This window comes from Ursus maritimus, unplaced genomic scaffold (genome assembly GCF_017311325.1).
Source record: "Ursus maritimus isolate PB19 unplaced genomic scaffold, ASM1731132v1 scaffold_11, whole genome shotgun sequence".
In the NCBI taxonomy this organism is placed as follows: Eukaryota; Metazoa; Chordata; class Mammalia; order Carnivora; family Ursidae; genus Ursus; species Ursus maritimus.
In genome coordinates this window covers 65587922-65610131 of record NW_024423453.1, presented here as the reverse complement: position 1 = coordinate 65610131, position 22210 = coordinate 65587922, and the positions used below count along the sequence as shown (strand labels likewise).

General features: G+C 50.1%; 1 protein-coding gene across 5 annotated transcripts; it reads right to left on the bottom strand.

The window, feature by feature from the left end:
• On the bottom strand, window positions 1-16105 carry CLU (clusterin). Of its 5 annotated transcripts, none has more exons than XM_008705112.2 (9): window positions 16058-16105; window positions 12473-12604; window positions 10797-10945; window positions 8247-8417; window positions 6444-6849; window positions 5263-5367; window positions 1835-2064; window positions 509-684; window positions 1-247 (listed from the first exon to the last, which is right to left on the bottom strand). In XM_008705112.2, the coding sequence occupies exons 2-9, from the start codon at window positions 12564-12566 to the stop codon at window positions 238-240; spliced, it is 1341 nt and encodes a 446-aa protein (XP_008703334.1). In that variant the 5' UTR covers window positions 12567-12604; window positions 16058-16105; the 3' UTR covers window positions 1-237. The 5 variants fall into 5 exon arrangements, with proteins under 5 accessions (XP_008703334.1, XP_008703333.1, XP_040482411.1 ...); XM_008705111.2 differs by lacking the exon at window positions 16058-16105 and adding an exon at window positions 12777-12866; XM_040626477.1 differs by lacking the exon at window positions 16058-16105 and adding an exon at window positions 12777-12866 and having other exon boundaries at window positions 5263-5364.
• Window positions 16106-22210: the final 6105 nt, after the last annotated feature.

The window sequence follows — 22210 nt, the reverse complement described above, 5'->3', positions numbered from 1 at the left end:
TCAGATTACTGGCGGTTTTATTGATTTAGTGGCACGCAGGAGTTCTTCTCATGATCAGCGAACACGGCATTATGGTGCAGAGTCCAGAGGGAGGAAAGCCTGGGTGAGGGGACAGGAGGGCCTCGAGGCAAGGCCCGGTCACTCGGTGACATGCGGAGCTCTCTCTAGGGGTCTATTGCTCATCTGGAGGCAACGGAACTCAGACGCCCCCCTACTGGGAGAGGCAGTGATCACATCTCATTCCTCCCTGAAAACAAAACGGAGGAGAACGAAAGGTGAGGGCTAGACAATCACCCAGAAGCACCAACCCATACTCAAATGCTTCTCAACAAAGAAAGAACATCCTCCAAAGGAAAAGTAAAATTTCCAGAGATCAGAGATTTTCTGGCTTCGTGCCTGGGCTCTGGCTACTGGAGCAATCATTCCTAGGCTGAATCTGCTGCCGTTTTTCTGGCTCCCGGGGACCTGCAGGGCCCGGAGGGAGCACAACTGAGGCCTGCATACTCACCGGTTCTTCTGGCGGTATTCCTGAAGCGCTTTCTCTGCCACGGTCTCCATAAATTTAGGATTGTTCCTGGAGACGACTTCTGGGACCATCACAGTAATGGGGTCGGAATCGAAGAGCTTCACAACCACCTTAGTGACGCCAGAGGGCACGCCGGAGTCAGAAGTCTGGGAACCCACCTAGGAGGAAAAAGGGTAAGAGAAGGACTGAAATATTGGTCAAAGTGGACTCGTTTTTGCAACAAAAGCCAGGCTTAGATTTGGACAGGTGACCCCTTTGCTTTTTACTAAGTCTGACATCCATACAATTCAATGAGCAGAAAGGCCCTAATTCAGAGACACTTGTTTGTAGGTGTAAATACTATCTGCAAATGACCAGCCCATGGGGAACCCCCCAGAGGAAAAATGGTTTCTAAGTCACCACGTTTTCTTGGGCAGCCCCTAGCTGGGCTAGTAGCAGAAAAGGAATCAGGGAAAGAAAAACAAACAAAAAAAAGGTTACCAGCACGAGAGAGAGGCTTTCTATCAGTGGTAGAGAATAATGCATCAATTCATGAGCCAAGCTACGTGGCATAGGGCAGCAAGGCCACTTCGTGGGAAGATCACAGGCTTTTCAGCCAGGCAGACAGGTTCAAATGCCTAGGTGAGTCACCTGTTAGTTATTAAACCTTGGACAAGCTGTTGAATCTCTCACTTTCCTCAACCATAAATGGGGTCATGATGGGGGGGGGTTGCCTGGGTAGCTCAGTGGATTAAGCGCCTGACTCTTGATTTCGGCTCAGGTCATGATCTCAGGGTCATGAGATCGAGCCCCACCTTGGGCTCCACGCTGGGCACAAAGCCTGCTTAAGATTCTCTTTCTCCCGGGGCGCCTGGGTGGCACAGCGGTTAAAGCGTCTGCCTTCGGCTCAGGGCGTGATCCCGGCGTTACAGGATCGAGCCCCACATCAGGCTCCTCCACTATGAGCCTGCTTCTTCCTCTCCCACTCCCCCTGCTTGTGTTCCCTCTCTCGCTGGCTGTCTCTATCTCTGTCAAATAAATAAAATCTTTAAAAAAAAAAAAAAAAAGATTCTCTTTCTCCCTCTCCCTCTGCTCCTCTCTAAAAAAAAAAAAAAAAAAAAAAAAATGGAGTCATGGCGTGCTACACCTCACTGGGGGATGAGGTCTCCATGCATCAATGTACCTCAAAGTTATGTTTCCTGCCATATGACAAATGCTCGATCTAAAGCATAAGTGCCCCCTTTAATCCCTTCATCCCATTTTGCTCCCAGACCATACCTGCCCACCCCCCAACCCCGAGCTTCAGTGTGTGGCCAGGACGGGCCTCACCGTCGTGACCTGGAGATAGAATGGGTCTTCGCTTTGAGTGAGATTAGCCAGCTGGGACACCCAGCTAAACTGCTCGTTCAGCTGCTTCAACAGGGAGGACGTGTTGAACATCTTCTCCTGGTAGGACTGCAGCAGCTCGTCGTACAGCTTGGTGAACTTCTCGGCAATCTGGAGGGAATTATTAAGTTCCTGTCGCAGCTGGACCTGCGCGGGGTTGTTGGAAGAACAGTCTGCCCGGAGATGGAAAAGAAAAATAAAAAAGGCGGAAATGTGAAGGGAAGGCTAAAAAGGGATAAAAACATGAACTAGAAATCAGTTCATGGAGCGAGGACCCAAAGCAGGGCAACTCTAAGTACTTAGCCACACGCTGTGTGTGGTCAGTCTGTAACGAGAGACAGAGCTCTCCCCAGAATGTCAATCAATACGCAGCTTCCTTCATAGACAAAGTCCTGCTCTGGAAAACAGTGTTACCTGATCTAAACAGTGTCCTTAGTGACATCATTGATTTACCTTTGGGTGCAAAACCCTCACCTCCTTGGAGACTGGTGACAAAGGGCGTTGACCACACTTTGAGAAGCACTGATCTCAGTCTGTGTGCTCAGACCTGGAGCTATTCTCGCTGCCCTAGTCCCCCGCTGCATCATTTCCAGAGAGAAGGAGGGTTCCTTAGAGCTACTAGGTACCAGACACTACGCGAGTGCTTTGGATATCCAGTATCTCCGATAAGCACCTCTCTTCTACCTTAAGTATTACCAGTGATGAAAATGAGACCCACAGAAGTAAATAACCTGCGTAAAGACATAGAATGAATGATTTATGGGACCAGGATTGAACTCAGGGCTTTAATTCCTAAACTAGGCTCTTCCTCCTCTGATTCTGTAGCTCTGGAAAATTCTCCAAGCCTATCTTTTGAGCGTATCTTCAGAGCTAAAACCTAGTGCCAACAGTCCATGACACAGAAGAGCTGGCCAGGATCCTTGGGGCACAAAGTGCAGCAGCCTGGTGGCTCAGGGGCCCGGCCTGCCCATCTGCCCGTCACGGCTGGTCACCCAGCTCCCCCGGGGGACAGAGAAGACACAGGGCCCTGCTTTGGGGCCTGGAATGCCCACTGCAGGTTGTCTGAGCCATAAGAGCTGGCAACGACCCACTATCCCGTGNAAAACTACTGAGTTTCTTTCCCTAATTAAAAAAAAAAATATCCAGTACATCAAAACAGATCTTTGCACACTGCGTTTACTATAAAGGGTCACCATAAGTGATTATAGTAGATGCAATCATTTGTATTAAAATCTTAAAAATGGTAGCTGGGGCAAGAAATAAAAGCCAGGTTGAAAAGATAATATAATGGATAACCTTAACTCTTTCTCCAGGGATAAATTAAAAAGTTAGAAAAGTCATCGAAAACTGAAACTCCGTCTAGAGCAGTGGATCTCAACCGGGGGCTCTGCTACTGCCAGGGGGATATTTGTCAAGGTCTGAAAATAAATTTGGTTGTCACAACTGGTGTGGGCAGGGAGGCTACTGGTGCCTCGTGGGTAGAGGCCAGGGGTGCTGCTAAACATCCCACAGGGCACAGGACAGCCCCCACAACAAAAAGTGATCGGTCCGGGGGCGCCTGGGTGGCTCAGTCGGTGAAGCATCTGCCTTCGGCTCAGGTCATGACCCCAGGGTCCTGGGATCGAGTCCCGCAGGGGTGGGGGTGTGGGGGGATGGTCCCTGCTCAGCGGGGAGCCTGCTTCTCCCTCTGCCCCTCCCCCAGCTCATGCGCGCGCGCGCGCGCGCGCGCGCGCGCGCGCACACACGCACACACACTCTCTCTCTCTCTCTCTCTCAGATAAACAAATAAAATCTTAAAAAAAAAAAAAAAAAAAAGCACTCTAGTCCGAAATGTCAATAGTGCCGAAGTCGAGAAACCCTGGTCTGAAGTGTTTGGGCAGTGCGTGCTCATTTGGCAGCCCACGCCTGAAACAAGAAGCCTAAGCCTTCCTCGGCGGAGAAGGGAAGGCAGTGTGGGTAAGCTGTGATCGCTGACCGTTAAGATCTGTGCTCGGGGCGCCTCCCTTCTCCTGGCCCACACCTGACTCTCTGGTGGTGAGGAACTGTGATGCTCCTTGGGGGTAGCTGATGGGCGGAGCCCGGGAGGCTGGGCTGAGGTCTCATCCCCACTTCATACGCCAGCCCCTCCCAGCACGTGTATGTATTTTGCAGTGGCTTCGAAAATTATAGGAGTGAGGCTAGGAATATTTAACTAGACTCCGAAGGCTTGCCCCGGCAAACCCAAACGTATTAAGTAAGAGCAAAGCCACAAGATCGATCTGCTACGTCCCAGGGGAACAATTAACCCTTTCCGAGCAGAGACTACTGTGTGCCAGGAACCATTCCAGATGCTTTTACAGCTGTTACTCAGAGTAGGAAGAAATGAGCCATGGAACAGCTGATACAGCTGAGGGGAGCCGCTGATGGGAAGTTGACCCTCGAATAACACGGTTTGAACAGTGTCTGCTTATATGTCGTTCTTTACAGTATAGTATTGTAAACATAGCTTTCTCTATCATTTTCTTAATAACTTTTTTCTCTAGCTTACTTTAAGAATACAGCATATGATGCAAGTTACACATGAAATACGAGTTAATAGACGGTTTATGTTATCTCCTCCCCTCACCCCCTCGTTGTTCAAGGGTCAACTATATTTCCGTTGCTTTGGGGACTGCCAGCCAAAGGATATTTTGCTGGGAAACTAAGGGGCCACTTACCGGTGACCCACGTGTTCTGGGGACAGAACACCAAATACTGGTTAAGGTGATGGGTAGTAAGGAGGGCACGTATTGCATGGTGCACTGGGTGTTATACGCAACTAATGAATCATCGAACTTTACATCAAAAAAAAAATAAAACAAAATAAAAAACAAAACAAAACAAAAACCAAAAAGAACACATCCCAAACACCTAACTCTCCAACATATGGGTGTCCTATAATCTTGGGAAGTTACTCAACCTCCCTGTGACTATGAGCTTTTTCACCCCAGTAAGATAGGGACAGTCACTGTACCCAACTCAGGGTCATTCTGAGGAAATGAGTAAATGTTTGCAAAGTGTCTACAACAGTACCAACATGATAAGAGTTTGTTAAACAGAATACATATTATCTAAAAGTCCATCATCTGCAGGAAAAAAATGAGGTCTACCCGGCATGGCCCTTGGGAAGAGAGTAACTGGGGAAATCAAAAAAAGATGTCTCCCAATTTCAGGGACAACACTACCTCTTAACCCTTGTCTACAGATGGAGGCCCACGTGGAGCAGGACCAGGGAACCCCTCCCGCCAGTGCCACAGCTAGAAGGCAGCGGAGCTGGAATTTCAAGTCCCACATGTCTGACCCCATAAAGGGAGCCCCGGTGAGGTACCAGCAACCAAGGCTCTCCAGCTCACCCACGGACAAGATCTCCTGGCACTTTTCACACTGGTCCTTCATCTTCAGGCACCCTGTGGAGTTATGACGGATCTCCTTGCACACAGCGCGGTCCTGGTTATCTTCTGGAAACACACGAGGGAAGAGGGAGTCACGCTGAGGGACCACACAGAGCAATATAGTGAAGGGCCTCCCCTCCGACCCCTTTCACACTACTGTCTGCCTCTTCGAGATGCTTCTGAGAGCAGAGAATGAGTTGTCTGCTTGCAGACCCAGGCCTCTCTGGTCAGGGCTCCCTGCAGAGGGACAGGAGGGCGTTCGCGGGCTCCCTCAGCTGGGTGTGACCTCGCCTCCCACCATCTCGGTCCGAGGAGCCCTTCCTGCCTGCACACTGCCATAGCTATATGCACTTCTCTTTGGCATCAGGACCTTTCTGCTCTGCATTCTGTCAGGCCCACCTCTGCCCCCCTGGGGTCAGCAAGCCCCTCGAAGGCAGGAATGAGATCCTCCTTAGAGACACCTCATAACACAAGCCCCCCCACCATTATGTATCTAATAGATAGCAGTGGATGCTGTCAATTCAATGTCCTCCTGTATCCCAAACCATTTCAAGCCAAACTTCGTGCCAGTCGGACAGTAGCATTTAGGAGACGGTGTTGGTTCAAAGACGGAAATCATTTCTAAAAGTATTGACTTTTCATGTCCATACTAGACCTCATTCATTAAAAAATATTCATGCATGCCCATTCTCTACCAGGTCCCAAGGTGATAGCCAGCAACAGCTTTCTAAACTGTAGCATGGACAGATTATATAATTTGTCACCACTGTATGCATGGCATCCACATAAAGGCACCTGGGTTCCCAAGACAAAGGGGTCTGGTTCTCTAGAAAGGCGTAGTAAGGGTCACGCCCACCAGTGGCTGGAAGGGGCATGGTAAACTTGAAAGAACACAGATTCCAAGTCTGGCAGGGCTAAATCTGACTGGGTCCCCCTCTATCAGCTGTGACTACTTGGACACGTTCCTTCACCTGTCATACTTTTCTCCTCCTTAAATGGGGATAATACCACCTTCATGGGGTTGCTGGGGGAAACTGAGATGGCACACGCCAAGCCCCTGGCATCGTTCTTAGAATCTAATGGGTTTCTCAATAACCTGCTAGTTCCCATCCCTTCGTAGGATGAATGAGACCCTTTCTAACCTTCTGTGAATTCCATTGGGAAGTGGGGGAGTCTATGCAGGTTGACATCCATGGCCTGTTGAGCCTGGTGTATCATGTCGAAGAAGGGCTGAAATATGTCGTGGAAATTCAAGGGTTGGTAGCCAGGGAAAGGCATTATGTTCCGGGCGAAGCGGGACTTGGGATTGAAGAAGAAAGGCCTCCTCTGGAATGAGCTGAAGGGTGAGTAGTGGAAAGGATCCTGGGGCTCACGGGCGAAGAATCTGTCCTGGAAAAGCTCATCCATAATGCTGGATACCCGGTTGAAGCTGTCCTGCATGACGTCCAGGGCGTGGGTCTGCTGCCGGTCATTCTCCAGCAGCGAGTCGATGCGGTCACCATTGATCCAGAAGTAGAAGGGAGAACTCTGGTTCAGGAACTCCTCAAGCTGTGACGGGCAGGATGGGGAAGTTAGAAGCTCACTGAAGTCCCAGCCTCCTCCTGCACCCCCCTCGCTGCCCCTCGGTCACCTCAGTCACATAGCTCGTGACCAAAGGCCCTGCTGGGGCTGGCTCCCTGGCCCCCCAACTGTCAGGCCAACGCCCTTCCATTCTATCCACCCAAAGGGGAAGAGTTTGGGAAAACATCTGAGGCCAGGAGATGCACAAACCCCTGTCACCTGAGACTAGTCTCCTCTTTGGGCACTAAGGATCCCCACCCCAACTCAGCCAAGGGCCAACAGATAGGCCTTCAGTTCATGAGTTACAACTGCACAAGGCCCGCAGGGGAGGATGGGATCGATATTAATGTGCCAAAATTCTTAATTCCTTCTGCCTAAGTGCACCCAGGGATGTGCCATACTACGAAGTCGTTTGTTATGTTATCCAGCTAATAATTTCTGGATAAGAATCTTCTAACACATGGCACAGGTGCTTGTAATGACTTCACATTTGCGCACTGACAGCAAACGTTACCAACTGCTCGTGGCGCTCCGGGCCCCAATGCAGCCGGAACAAATCAATTGCATCTGGCATGTGAAATGAAGCCCAGATACTGTGACATATAAAAAGAAGTGTATATTTGGTCTTTGGTTCCTAAAGCCCTTAGAATTTCCTGTGAGGAGAGGAATAATGGTCTTTTGTTATGCTAATGAGGTGGCTTTTGGAAAGCACCTGAGGATGGGGCCTGGTTGCCAGAGGAACCAACCAAGATTAGAAGGGTGTGGAGGTTGACTCCATCAGCAACCGCCAATGATTTTATCAGTCAATCCCATGGGAGGAAGACTCCATAAAATCCCAAAAGGATGGGCTTGAGGAGTTTCTGGGTGGCTGAACATGTGAAGATGCAGGAGAGCGGCGCCCTCTCAGAGGGCATGGAAGCTCCCCACCTCTTGCCCACACCTCGAGCTGTGCATTGCCTCCCTCTGGCTCTTCTGAGTTAGATCCTCGTATAAGAAACCAATAACCGAGTAAGTCAAATATGTCTCTGAGTTGTGAGCTGCTCCAGCAAATCAACTGAACAGAAGGATGGGGTTGTGGGACAGTCGGATAGCACGGGTGCCAAGCCAGACTTGTGATTGGCGCCTGAAGTTTGGGGGGGGAGGCATGGGGAGGACAGTCCTGTGGGCCTGAGCCCTTAGCCCGGGGATCTCCTGCCGTCTCCAGGGAGACAGTGCCAGAACTGAGCTGACTTGTAGGCACCCGGTGGTGTGGGAGAACTGCTCGGTGTGAGGAACAGCCCCATGCGTTGGAATTGGGGGCAGGACCAGAGAAGAAGCATATTGCACTCAGCTCCCACATCTGCCACTCTGAGCCCAGCTGTGATCAGCAGCCTGTCCCCTTTCACCTGGTGGCCGACCAGCCCCGAGCCGCTTCTGCAGACGCGGGCGTAGAACTTCATGCAGGTCTGTTTCAGGCAAGGCTTACACTCCTCCCAGAGGGCCATCATGGTGTCATTGCACACCCCCTGGGACGCCTTCAGCTTCGTTTCGGAATCCTTGGTCTCATTTAGGGCATCCTACAGGAGGACATGAGGCCAGGTTAGCCATGCGAGACCACAGGCTTCAGGCTCTCCAAGCAGGCCCGATGGTGCTGGGCCCCCCATCCCCAGAGGCAGGCCTTCCCAGGTCCAGCCACACAGCATGCCTCTTTCCTCCTCTGCCTCCTGTGTTGCGTCCCCTCCTTCGCCTGGACTTCCCTCCCCACCTAGCTTTAAACGTCTTCTCAACTTTGACCGGGCTCTTCTTTACGGTCTTCCCCAGCCACTAGAACCCATGTGGAAATCCCTTTTCTCTGATGCTGCACTTAGTCTTGACCCCAGGATTTACCCCTCGCTTATACCCTATTTTCTATTCTCCACTTGTGGTGTTTAAATGCTGTCTTCCGAAGCTTCCCGAGGCTCTCTGAATCATTCATCTATTGCAGCCTCGGTCACCGGCACGCCACAGGAAGAAGCAAGCCTTCAAAATCAAAGTCACGACAACTACCAACACCCTCTAGCACATCCACGTCATTTGGCCCAATAATTCTGTAAGAATCCGTCCCAAGGAATTCCTGCCATAAAGGGGAAGTCCATATGCATGAAGATATTTGTTACAGTGCTCGTTTACGGCAGGGGGAAAAAACACGGGAATCAACTCGGACGCTTAAAAATAGAAGGTCAAGCAAATCGTGGTCCGCACAGAGGCCGGAGAAGCACAGCTTCGTGAGGGTGTTTGTAGTTAAGTTTTAAATAGTATAACAAGCATTTTTCATGTTAACAATCTGTGAGTTTGAATAACAGTGACTATCAGAAGAGTACAGAGGGAAAACTAAGCAGTGAGAAACAGATCAAATGTTAACAGGGAATTGTCCGAGGGAAGAGGGTTAAGGGAAACTTTTCCTCTTCCACTTTTCTATATTAAAATCTCGACAAATGAGTGTATTAACCCTTCGAAGAAGTAAGTAGACCATCCACACCCCAAAGCAAAGCTACGCTGAGAAGGGCTGAGCAGGAAGAGTTCTAGTGAGCTCTCTCTCCTGTTCCAGGTCCCCTGCTCCTGCTGGGAAGGCCACCACATCTCCTACCGAGCCGATTCACAAGCGCCGACTGCAGTGCCCTCTTCCTTTCTTTCCCTGGTCAGATTTGGGAACCAAGACGTCACGGAGTCTCTTCCTGACCTTGATGGGCTTTATCACAGAGCCTGGACTGTAGAATACCGAACTCTGACGATAACCACAAAACTCAAGAACAGGACTTGCCTGACACGTCTCTATGAGCTACTTGAGAATTCTCATAGAATGGTGAGGAAAAACATGATGCCAAGGAAGGGCATTAAGTATCAAAAGAAAGAGCGGCATCCAGGCCAGCATTTCCTTAAGTGGCTTCCAAGGAATTGTGCTAAAAGCTATCATGGGGAAAGGGGTGCCTGGGTGGCTCAGTTGGCTAAGCGTCTGCCTTCAGGCTCAGGTCATGAGCCCAGGGTCCTGGGATCCAGTCCTGCATCACATCAGGCTCCCTGCTCATTGCGGAGCCTTCTTCCCCCTCTCCCTCTGCCCCCCACCCCGCCCTCACTCATATGCATTCCCTCTCTCTCTCTTGCTCTCTCTCAAATAAACAAATAAAATCTCAAAAAAAAAAAAAAAGCTATCATGGGGAGAAAAAAGGATTCCCTGATCAATTCAGTTTTGAAAACACAGGGTTAAATGAAGTTCCACGAACTTCTTTACTACAGAACTTCTCAGAGCCTTTAAAACACTTTATTATGCATTACGAGTCATGAAGGTGTCAGGTGACCCACCTTGGCATCTCCTTCATTAGGGGTAGGGAGGCAATGGAGGTAGGTTTTTAAGATACCCTTAAGGAGACTACTGATTTTTAAAGTAAGTCGTTTATTCCATGGTGGTGTTTTAGTTTTATTGAATCACTAAGCACAGTCTAGACCCACTAGTTTCACTATTCGACTTAGATGTCTCTTTGTGAAGTAGTCACAACTCTAGAAAGCCATGGGGCACTGCAGCGTGTGCCGGCCTAACCCCAAAGTTACTGCCCTACTAGATAAGCTTCCTAAAGGTAGGGCGCCATCCCCCTCCCGACCTGGGTCAGATCCTATCCAAAGCCTACCTTGGAGCTTGTATAATCAGGGTTCAGAAAAATCTATTGGAGTGAATCTGGTCATCATCAGGCACTGGGCCAGGCTGGCAAGAAACCAGATCCAAGATCTAACCCCTTAAAGCTTTCAAAAGCAAAATAACCTTCCCTCTTTCTTAACTACAGCCCCAGCATCAGCTGACACTGGCCCGAAAGGGCTGAGGGTCACCATAGCAACCCAGCAGGGCACCAGAGGGGCGATGACCACGCCCCTCCAGCAGGGGGCCTCAAGTGGGGGTGGAATGCGCTCAGCTGGCTCCTCCTTACCTCTTTCTTCTTCTTGGCCTCTTCCAAGTTGCTGAGCAGGGATTTGCGCTCCTCGTTTGTTTGTTCTATCAGGGTCTTTATCTGTTTCACCCCCTTGAGAGCATTTTTAATTTCCTTATTAATGTACTTACTCCCCTCGGTGGACATTTCTGCAAGAGAAGGGCCGGGAGGGAGAGTGAGGAGAGAGGAAGAGGTGATGCTGGGGCTATCACCCTAGAAGCAGCTGGAATGGTCAGGAAGGCCAGTTCCGTCTAGGGGCAGTCAAGGCTGGGAGCACCCACCCCGACGGGCAGCCTTCGGCCCCAGCTTTGCCCTGACCCGGGGCTTATTGTGGACCTGGGGCCCGAGTAGCGACTATGCCACCTGCTCAGGAGCACAGAGCAGTGGCGCAGGCCCACCCCAGAGGAGGGAGAGAGAGCAGCACGATGCCACGACGCCCCTGCAGCTCTGCAGAACGAGCCTGCCTGGCTGCAGGAGAACATTTTCATGGAAAAAAATCCTGAGAAACAGAACAGAGGATCATAGGGGAAGGGAAGGAAAAATAAAACAAGATGAAATCAGAGAGGGAGACAAACCATGAGAGACTCTTAATCATAGCAAACAAACTGAGGGTTGCTGGAGGGGGATGGGGTAACTGGGTGACGGGCATTAAGGAGGGCACATGATGGATTGAGCGCTGGGTGTCATATGCAACTGATGAACCACTGATCTCTACCCCTGAAGCTAATAATTCACTATATGGGACTTAAATTGAATTCAAATAAAAAACTTTAAAAAATATTCTGGAAGCGTAACTGTGTCAACATCAAAATGTAAAATCTTATTTTGGATACAAGTGTTTCTGGGATTCAGTTTTACCAAACATCTGAACTTCCTTATTCCATGGCGCCACGTGATAGGGGACACAAAGATGAATTGATAGCACCATTCCACAAGGAGACTGTGATCCAGACCCAATGCAGTGTGGCAAATGCAATGAGACAGTGTCACCGAGGTACTGAAGGAGTGACAGCTAAGGTTTTTCTGGTGGTTCTCCCGGGTCAAGCACTGAGCCAGCCACGTCACATGCCTTCCACGTAATGCTCTCTGCACTGACGTCATCCCCACGGCACCAACGAGGGAAAAGCAACACAGTGAGATCAGACCCTTGCTCCGGGTTAATACAGCTGGGGAGTCACAGAGCCAGACACATACCCAAGTCTGATCTCCAAGTCTGAGTTTTTAACCCCAGAGAACCAGTCAGCTTGCAGGACAGTGTGGGGAGGATGGCAGGGGGGTTTCAGGAAAGGCCTGGCAGAGGAGGGGACCCTGAAGCTGGGCTTTACAGGAGGACATTTCCCCTCTCCTGGATACGGAGCATTGGTTTTGTAGGTGGAAAGGTGGAGGGTACATATAGTAGGGGCTATGGAGACTCAAAAATGGAAACTCACAAAGGCTCAAATGAGCCAGGCTTCCCGGAGGAGGCGTGGGGCCCGGGACAAGCAGACTGGTGAAAAGGGACGCAACCGCCAGCAAGTGCTGGGGAGACACGGACAAATGCCTAAAAGCGCACCTGACCACCAAGAACCTAAAGCAGGTTGCTGAGGAGAGGAGGCTCCGAGAGGGGCAGCCTGAGCAAAGCTTCAGGCCCTGGCAGAGAGGAAGTGTCCTAGGAGGGGAACCCCTGCTCCACTTACCCTGGAGCTCTGCGTCTGAGACCATCTGGTCTCCCAGAACCCGTCCATTCTCCCAGGTCAGCAGCAGCCCCACCAGCAGCAGGAGAGTCTTCATGGCGCCTCCCTCTCCAATTCTGGAATCCCAGCAGGCCTCTGTTTGTAGAGAACAGGAGACTGTCATGGTAACAGCTAGCCAGCCTGCTGGTTTCCGGCTGGCCTGCAGCTTCCCGGAGCCCCCATGGAGGCCCTGCCCTCAGCCGGCCCCTCAGCTGGCATTACCGTGTTTTTATCCCCCGGGGAAATTGGGAGAAAAGATCAGACTTGCCTCCGGACCCCTTCAAAAGAAGGTGGAGGCAGTGGGTACAGGGAGGAACCATCAGAGAAGCAGCCTAATACAGAAGCAGGGAGAACTCTGGAGTCAGCGCCCTGGGCTCTGGTCCAGCCCTCCTCCTCCTCCTCCTCCTCCCCCTCCTCCCCCAGAATCGCTGACTAAGTCTGAGCATGTGCTTTCTGCATCCAGAAAGGATGTCTATCTGATACCTGCTCATATCAAATACACCCTCAAAACACCTCTCTCGGCTGATTCACAGGCCCTCTCCTTCCCCAGCCCTAATGGGGGGGGGCAGACCCCCTGTGCTGTGTGTATCACTAATCCGGCCCACAGCAAGTGTCCCCAGTCCTTCATAAAAGAAAAATCCCCTTTTTCTCCACCAAGCCTCAACACCCCCTAAAATGGCCTTTTAAGACTCTGAGGCAGTGAGAGTCAACCCTTCGGGTCAGCAAAGGAAAATAAATGCCATTTGCTATCCCTTGCATGAAACCTGAGATATATATCCCTGCATAGATTTGGGGTATAAATGCAGGGGAGCAGGGGGCAACTGTCTTCAGAGAGAGGGGGGTAAAGTCAAAGGGTTAAGGGGAAGGCCTCACACCTCCCCTGGAGAAGTTCCCTCTGGATGGGTGGACGCCTTGGCTGCCAGGTCCTTTCCAGTGGCTGTCCCCTTTAAGCCCACAGTAGGGTGCCCTGCCAAGGTGCCCCCGCCACCACTCAGCTGACTGCTGGGAGCCCAGGACAGCCCAGTCTTACACAATGGACCCTTTCCCAGAAGCTGGAGTTGTTGCATAAAACAGAACCCCTCTCCCCAGCAGCCCAGCTTCTGGCCTCCCCGCACTGCCCTCACCCCCCACTGCTTATCTGAACTCCATTTCCCCTAACAAAACTGGGAGGTGGAGTTCCCCCCTTCCTGAAATTGTGAACATCTAAAAACCTTCCTCAGCTCAGCAGACCCATGGGGACACTTGGTAGCACATGAATAAAGAAAGACTCTCCTGGAAAGTAATTAGTAAAGCAGCCAAGATGGAGTTCGCAAACCAGCCACACAGAGCAAAGGAGCAGCGTGGGAGAAGAGAGTGGGTCATTGCCTTCCCCAAAGACAGGGTGGGTGGCTGAGTCGGGGTGCTATTTCAGGCCTGCCAGAAGGCCCAGGGCTCACGGGCTCTGCCCTAGCTGCTCACTGAGGCCTGAAGTGCCTCAGAGAGAAACAGAGCTTTTGTCACGCCAGAGAGAGAAAGCCAGCAGGAACACCCACCTCTGGGGGAGAGGCCCCTGGATACTTCTCAGAAATTCATACAAGAGCCTCTGAAATAGGTCTGGACCAGGAGACAGGGCGTTGGGCCCTAAAGAAAAGGGAGCTGAAGGCAAGAGCATTGACTGAGGAGTCTAGAAACCCAGCAGCCAGTACAGCGTCTCCTACCAGGAGCCTGGGCTCCATGGGCAGCCACTGGGTTCTGAGCTGAGAAAAATATCAGTCTCCTGCCCCAATCCCTCCACTTCCAAGGGGAAGCCAAACCCAGAGACAGCATGGGGCTCCCCAGGGTCTGCAGCAGGCTGGCAACCCCAGGATGAGAACCCAGCCCTCCTCCAGGGTTCTTTCCCAGGCACCATATCACTTAAATCTGAGCCTCAGTGTCTTCATCTGTAAAATGTCCCCAACATGGACCTCAGAGACATGAATGTGTTCTGCAAACACAGGGGTCTTAGATAATCATATAAATTCTGACTATTTCGAAATCTGACCTAGGAGCAATTGTGGCATTGGCACTATCTTTCAGGAAAGTGGGAGGAGGTGGCATGTTTGGAGAGGGACAGAGGAACCTGTGCCTTTGCTCCCGGCAACGCTCAGGTCCTTTAGAGTACCTAGGGACTTGTGACAATGCTGACTCTGACTCAGAACGTGATATTGATACTGCTCGTCCAAGGACAGCGCTAGAACTGCCCTCCGTGTGTGCTGACTCTCCTCTCCAGCTCGGGCCTGGGCACCTGGCTGCCAATTGTTCTGATTGGACAAGTCCTGCCAAGGTCCTCCTCTCCTGGACCACCACTGCCTGGCAGCCTCTTTCCCCCAGGAGGCCTCCCCCACAGCAGATGGAGCCATGGGAAGGACACAGAGACCTAAGCCAAGTAGTCACGCAGCTAGTGTGCTGCACAGTTTTTAAAGCCCACGACCCAAGCTCCTATCCGGCTGCCTCCCCAAATGTAGAAACTAAACCGAAAAGAAAAACCAGTACCATCCAGAGACAACTAACACTGTGGTAGATTTCCTTCTACTTCCATGCATATGTGCAACAGATCCCTTACACCCACTGTCTTCAAGTAGTCTTTAAAAGCACGCCTCTGTGGCTGCAGAATGGTGCATTTTCTGTTGTACTCTATTTTGCCACCCCACAAGGTTGGGCATTTACATTGTACATAATTTCCCACTGTTATTATAATGAAGACTCTAGCCAGCACCCTTCCATTCTATCTGTCCTTATTCTTTAATTCCTAACTTCTCTTTGAAAATAAGAATGATAAGCTGCTGCTGCTTTTTTTTTTTTTTAATTAGGTCCAGAATTCTGGAAGATCAAGGCTTCAGTTCTAGTCCTGATTCCGACACCTACATGCTGTTTATCTTGGGAGAGGACCCTAAACCTCTCCAGCCCTCAAATTATCATCTATAAAATGAGACAGTTGGAGCAGGCGTCTGCGATCTGATGGCGGTTGTGACTTCTCTGATGTATCCTGGTGCATTAGGAAGCAGAAGAGTGGAACTGAAGTGGTTGCAACATGTATTTAAATCAAAACCTACTTATAAACACCCTGTGGAGGGAACTACGGAATGGAGGAGCAGACACGATGACTCAAGTAGGCAAGCTGACAACCACTACTGGAGCTCGGTACCTGGACAAGGAGGATGCCACAGGAAGGTCTGGGCCTCCGGCAATGGGCATGAGTTTTCCAAGTCTCGGTTCCCCATCTTTGCAAAAGGAGGGTCATTACACCTGTTCTATTGACCCCACAGAATTGTGGCTGGAGCACGGGACCTCCGGGGTCCCTGCCTGAGCGCCACCCCCCAACAATTCTGCCTCCAGCTCGGCGGCCCGGTGATGGGTGATGGGGCTCTCGCCACCTCCCTTCCCTGGTTCCCCGACTCCATCCATCCAAAGCGCAGCTCTGGCAGGCCCGGGGGTACCAGCGATCTTCCTGTCGTCTCCCGGTTGCCACCCCCGCCCGCCCTGCGTCCCGGTGGGGTTCTGCGCCGGGTAGGAGAGGTGGGGACATCTCACCGGTCTGCGGAGCCCGGCGACCGTGCGCTGCTCCTGGCGACGCCGCGTGGTGAGCACCGTGAGGCGCGCGTATTTATAGCGCTCTGTCTCGTCTACACCCCCTTTGGGGCTGGCTGCAAACCTGCATGACTCACGCCCAAAGAATTCTGTGGAATTCACCGGGAGCTTTCTGGAAGCCGGCGCCGGAGGGGATGCGGAGGCGGGGTAGGGGGGCGCTCCCGGGCAATGACCGGCGGGGGGCGCACGTAGGGTGGGGGCGGTGCGGGGGGAGCAGGGTCTCTGCACCGCGAACGGCCGCGCCGGGGTGCTGTGGTGCACCGCTCCCTGCTCCGCGGCGGCTCCGAGCTGGGGGACGGTGCCCTCAGGAGGGGAGAGCTCCAGTTAACATGCACAACTCGGCGACCCCTCCACATGGTTCCAAGGGTCCCCTGCGCTCCTGGCCAGTCCCCAGTCCAAAATAAAATCGCACAGTTCTTTCACATTGAACGTGAACCTTGTTCCACTCAAGCAGAAACGCATCAGAAATAATGAGGGTGGGATGGAGAGGGTGTTGTGCGAGATAACGCTGAGGGAGAAAGAAATATCGACTTCTCCAGCCATCACAGTGACCCCGTGGGACTTTGGTATGTCTGCTGGCCAGGAAGGAAATAGAAGTGTGTTTTTAAGAGTTGAACAGAGCATACCTTTGGGGAACCAGAACGTCCCCCTGGCTCCTTGATTCCTGAACCTTAGGCAATTATTGTCCCCATCCACTTGGGGCCGATAAGCTGGGTGGGCTTCATGGTGTGGGACTCAGCAGCCCCACACTGGGCTTGAGGGCTCTCGCTGCAGTCTTGAAATTCCTCATAGTTGTTGAACAAGGGCTCCTAAATTTTCATCTTGCACCCGGCCTTGCAAATTATGTGCAGGTCCTGTTTCCAAGGGGGCTCACTCAGCTCAGCTTGTCTCAGTTCCCTCTGCTGACAGGAGGAGCTTATTTCTAGACTCCCTTTGGCAGGGGGCTTTGGTGTGACAGAGAGATGGGAGCTCTGCGCCACCCCCTGGCAGGGAGGGCACCAACCCAGACACCCCTCATGTATAGCTACGTCTTGGGAAGGAAACAGCCACCCACTCTGGACCCCCAGGACATTTGCACTCCAGGTGAAAAGTCAAGCTGCCTGAAGGTGGTTCTCACACCAATGGGGGGAGATGGATAGGCGTGGCGGGGGGGAGGCAGCCTGATTTGGGTGGCCGACTTTGAAAACCATGTGAGTTGTAAGGCTTTAGGGGAGACCTGTATGGTCAGGGGCTGAGTTTTTCTGCTCACAACTTCACTGCTCACAAGAGATACAGCTTGAGGCCCAGTCCCTAGTTGCCCAAAGTCCGGGGACAACTGGGACCCCACCCCTTTTCCTGAGGGAGCATGGACTGAACTTCTAGGCCTGACAAAGTGGGGGTACTTGAGTGGGGGCACTTGAGCTGACTATAGTCTCAGCTCTGCCCTAAGGTGCTGGGTGACCTTGGACAACCACTTTGCCCTCTGGGCCTCAGTTTCTTCCCTGTGGACAATGAAGAATCTGGAAGGTAGGTGTCATCTCCAAGGTCCCGTTCAACCTCACCTGAGACAATGCCAAGTGTTGAGAAAATTGGCCCAGAAAAAAAAAATAAATCCAGTGAAAAAGTGGAATAATATTTCTCTCCTGAGGCTTCCCTTCATTTTTCTTTAAAAAAAAAAAAAGTCTAATTATCAGTAACAGCTACATTTTCTATGGAAATTGCCTCCTCCTTAGCATATCAACGACTGAGGTCACAGGAGCTGTTTTTGAGCACGCTCCTTGTAACTTTTCTGTTCTGTGCCCTCCCCTCATCAGGCACAGGAGGCAGAAATCTGTGATAATTATATTTGTAAAAATCAGACTTCGGAGGACAGGCAAGGAGATCTGCCTTAGTCAGCTGGAGGAGGGGAAGGGAGGAGAGGAAGAAGGGATTTGGAAGAAAATAACACAATTCACAGCCAGGACTGTGGTCCCCTGGGAATGATTGCTTGATTACTCCAGCTACTAAGCAAACAGGGCTCAGAAGATTAAACTTTAAGGGGGAAAGTGCGAATTTTGAAAGCTTTCATACCATACTTCAGTGCTGACTCCCCACCACCACCGGCAACGTTCCCCCCAGGTGATCATCCTGCCTCTGTTTGAATGCCCCCAATGCCTGGGAGCTTACTACCTGTATGCAAACAATTGTCTAGAAAAGCTATTGATCGCATTAGGTTCTCAGAGTCTGGCTCTTGCAAGGGCCAGCCCCAAGCCCAGTTCTGTCCTTTGCAACCATACAGGAATACCCAATCCATCTCCCCCCTGCTAGTCCTTCAGATATTTGAAGGCAGCTAGTTGCTTCTCCCAGTGATCTCCAGGCTTGTGGCTGCCTGCCCTGTCCTTGTTTGCAGGTTCCTCCCCAGCCCTTTGGCCTTCTGGACCTTGCCTCTCTTGACCGTCTGAGCCCAGCTGTGAGCCCGCCAATACCAGGGAGGGCTGACCACCTTTTCCCTTGCTCAAATGCTCTAGACGAGCTTTTGTTCAGCTGCTGAGTCACTTGGCTGATTCATATAGAATTCATCATCTTTTTGGCAGATGCTGCTGTTTAATCATTTTGCTCCCATCTTGGACTTGTGCAATCAGTTTGGGGTTTGTAGCTTGATTTTTTTTTTCCTGGAACAGGGGACCATGGGGAGGGGGGAAGGGGAAAGTAAAGAGCTTTATGTTTATTGGTTTCTCTGATTTATCTCTGTATGCTTTGCCCCACCATCTCTCCCCTGCTATGCAATATCTTTGTCATGCATCCCCATCACCGCCACACCGCCCGACTCAGGCCGACCACTGCTGACATAGCTGGAACAAGCTAGAAATGGACAAAAGCAATAAGTACCCCGTGGCCTGCTATTAATAATGCCTCTCCAGGCTGGAATTATTGAACGGGTATATTCCATCAATTACAGACCTATAAAAAAATCACGCATAATACAATTGTATACAGTAAACTCAGCCCACAGCTGATGCAGAGGTGTCCTGAATGCTTTTTCAGGACCACCCTAATGGACAGAAAGATTCACTGCGGCAGGTACATTTCCCTATCCTCCCATCTAGGGAATACCTTTTTGGGAAAAGATAAGAAGCTAGCCTCATCCAAGTTGCTTATCATGGACCTCTAAGTAGACAAATACTTAAATTGTCTTCACTACTACACTTGCTATTGACTGACTACATGGTCTAGATTTTACTCCAGAGTTGGTCAATTCTAACATTTAGCTCTAATTCTTTGATTAATGGGCATTTTTAAAAGATTTATTTATTTATTTCAGAGAGAAAGAGAGAGAGGAGCAGAGGAAGAGAGAGAGAAAGAAAATGCTGGAGCAGACTCCCTGCTGAGTGCAGAGCCTGACATGCGGCTTGATTGCAGGACCCAGAGATCATGACCTGAGCCAAAATCAGGAGTCAACCACTCAACAGACTGAGCTACCCAGGCACCCCAATGGGCATTTTTAAAAAATTGGCCCCCAGATCTGTCTCAGGGCAAATTTACTTTTTCCACAACCACCTGGAATCCAACTAGTAATTATTTTCGATCAGTGGTTTTCAATGGAATCACCTGGGGAGCTTTAAAACTTACCAGTGCCTGAGTCCCACCACCAGAGGTTATGATTGAATGAAGCTGGGGTGCAGCCAGAGAAAGCATCAGGACTTTTCAGATTCTCCAGGTAGTTGTTGTTGTTTTAAGATTTTGTTTACTTATCAGAGAGACAGACACAGGGAGAGCACAAGCAGGGGGAGCTGCAGAACGAGAAGCAGGCTCCCTGCTTTGCAGGGAGCCCGATGTGAGACTTGATCCCAGGACCCTGGGATCATGACCTGAGCTGAAGGCAGACACTTCACCGACTGAGCCACCCAGGCGCCCCTCTCCAGGTAGTTTTCATGCACAGCCAAAGTTGAGGACCACTGTTTTCCAGTTTACAAGTTACTGGCTTACACTGTGCCCATTGATCCTCACTGTATCTCTACGTCACTGTTAAGAGTATGTGGTATTCTTCTATTTTATAAAAGACAAAATTAAGGGTCAAAAGAATCTTAGCAAATTTTGCTTACACTGAGCCGAAATCTGCCCCTTTATCACTTCTCCATCCCCCGTCTTATTTCTAAGGTGCTGTTTGTTAAGTTACCCCGCCTCTACAGCACAGCCCCTCAAACATTTGAAAACAATGATTCTATCTCAACTTGGATATGTTTCCTTCCTTTTTTTTTTTAAGGATTTTATTTATTTATTTATTTAGAGAGAATATGCGTTGGGGGAGGGGCAGAGGGAGAAAGAGAATCTCCAGCAGACTCCGCGCTGAGCGCAGAGCCCAACTGGGTCTCCATCTCAGGACCCTGAGATTATGACCTGAACCAAAATCAAGAGTCCCAGGTGCCCCTGTTTCTTTATACAGGTCCTTCACTCCCTTCTCGTAGAGGGAGGTTGCCAGAAGGTTGCCAGACCCCACACTCTGCCCCTCCCTGCCCCAAGGGTGTTCCATTTCGTCCCTGCTCCTCTGGTGTGGCTTTAGGGACAAACACAAGCCCCAGCTTTGGGCAGCCAGGCGGGAGGGCAGCAAGACACAACTTGTGATTTAATACGAAGCTCCTTGTGCCCCCAAGGCACGCTCTGCTTACTTTTCTATTATGTTGTAACACACGGTGCTTCTCAGATTGGTTCACACTGACCCCTGGGGCTGGCTGTGGGCTGCTGACAGCACACAAAGACACAGAAGTAACCGATGCAGTCATATTCAGATTTAGGGAGAAAAGTTAATATTTAGAGAGTAATCAATTTCCCTTCCTTGTCTTCCTTCTTTCATTTCTTCCTTTCTGTCTTTATTCAATTTCTCCCTAAATCGCATGCTTGGAAAGTAATGGATGTCCATTCAAACATAAATTCATATTTAGAATGTATATCTGTATATATAATATATATACATAATGTATATTACGTGTATAATCAAATAAGGAATTTGGCCTTTTTCTTTTCTTTTTAAAAATAAATTTAAAATCATATTGTACATATTGCTTGCTCTTTCCCACACTATCACGGGTATTATGGCTATCCCTCCAGGTCATATGTAGATAGATACAAACCATGCTTTTCCGTAGCTACATATTTTACTCAGCCATTCCCCTATCCCGATTTTTTTCTGTCACTATAAACTGTGCCACAATAGACAGCCTTCCCCGGGTATCCCTCATATGTTGGTTTCTTTGCTGGCATAAGGTAGACTCTCAAACCGGGATTGCTGGGTGAAAGGGATAGTGCAGGAGAAAGGAGAATTGTAGACTTCACGCACATTTATACTGCCTGATGGTTTTCCCAAAAGGTAGTGGTAACATCCACTCTCTCTGACGATGTCCTTTCCCCATGTGATCATCAGACTGGCCTTCTGAATTTTGGCCAATCTGGTTTGTGAAAATGACATTTTGCCACCTTAATCCCTTTGCCTGTGTATTGTTTTCAACGAATCATCTTTTTTAAAGATATTCTGTTTAAGTAATCTACACCCAGCGTGGGGCTTGAAGGCACAAGCCCGAGATCAACAGTCACACACTGCACCGACTGACGAGCCAGGCGCCCCTCAACTACTCATTCTTAAATGAAGTTTCCTCTTCGCTGACTCGCCTATTCACATTGTTTGCTCATTTTATTGGACTTTGATCCCTTTTTCCTATCCATTTATAGTAGCAGTTTAAATAAAATGATCTTAAGTGTGTTGCAAAGGTTTTTTACCAAGTTATTATGTGTCTTTTACCTTTGATTATGGAGGCTCTTAAATTCTTATGTAGTGAAATTGGCTTTTCCCTTTATAGTGTCTAGGTCTCCTGACCTGCTTAAGAATGTCTTACTAAAATATAGATAGTTAATCTCCTGGTTTTCTTCTAGCTTCCGGTTAGTTTTTGTATTTAGACATTTAATCCAAATGGAATGTGTGTGTTTGTGGGGTGTGTGTGTGTGTGTGTGTGTGGCATAGAGTGTGTGTGTATGTGTGTGTGTTTATGGTGTGTGCACGGTAGGGGTGTGTGTGTGTGTATGTTTGTGGTGTGTGTGTATGATAGGTGGTATGTGTGGTGAGGTAGGGGTGTGTGTGTGTGTGTG

Coding starts and splice junctions, on each gene's coding strand:
- CLU (XM_008705111.2), bottom strand. CDS start 12,828: ATGGTTCCTCCCTGTACCCACTGCCTCCACCTTCTTTTGAAGGGGTCC. Junction 5,368..6,443: donor CCCAATGGAATTCACAGAAG/GTTAGAAAGGGT, acceptor GTGTGTTTCCAG/AAGATAACCAGGACCGCGCT. Junction 2,065..5,262: donor CCAGGAGATCTTGTCCGTGG/GTGAGCTGGAGA, acceptor ATCTCCGGGCAG/ACTGTTCTTCCAACAACCCC.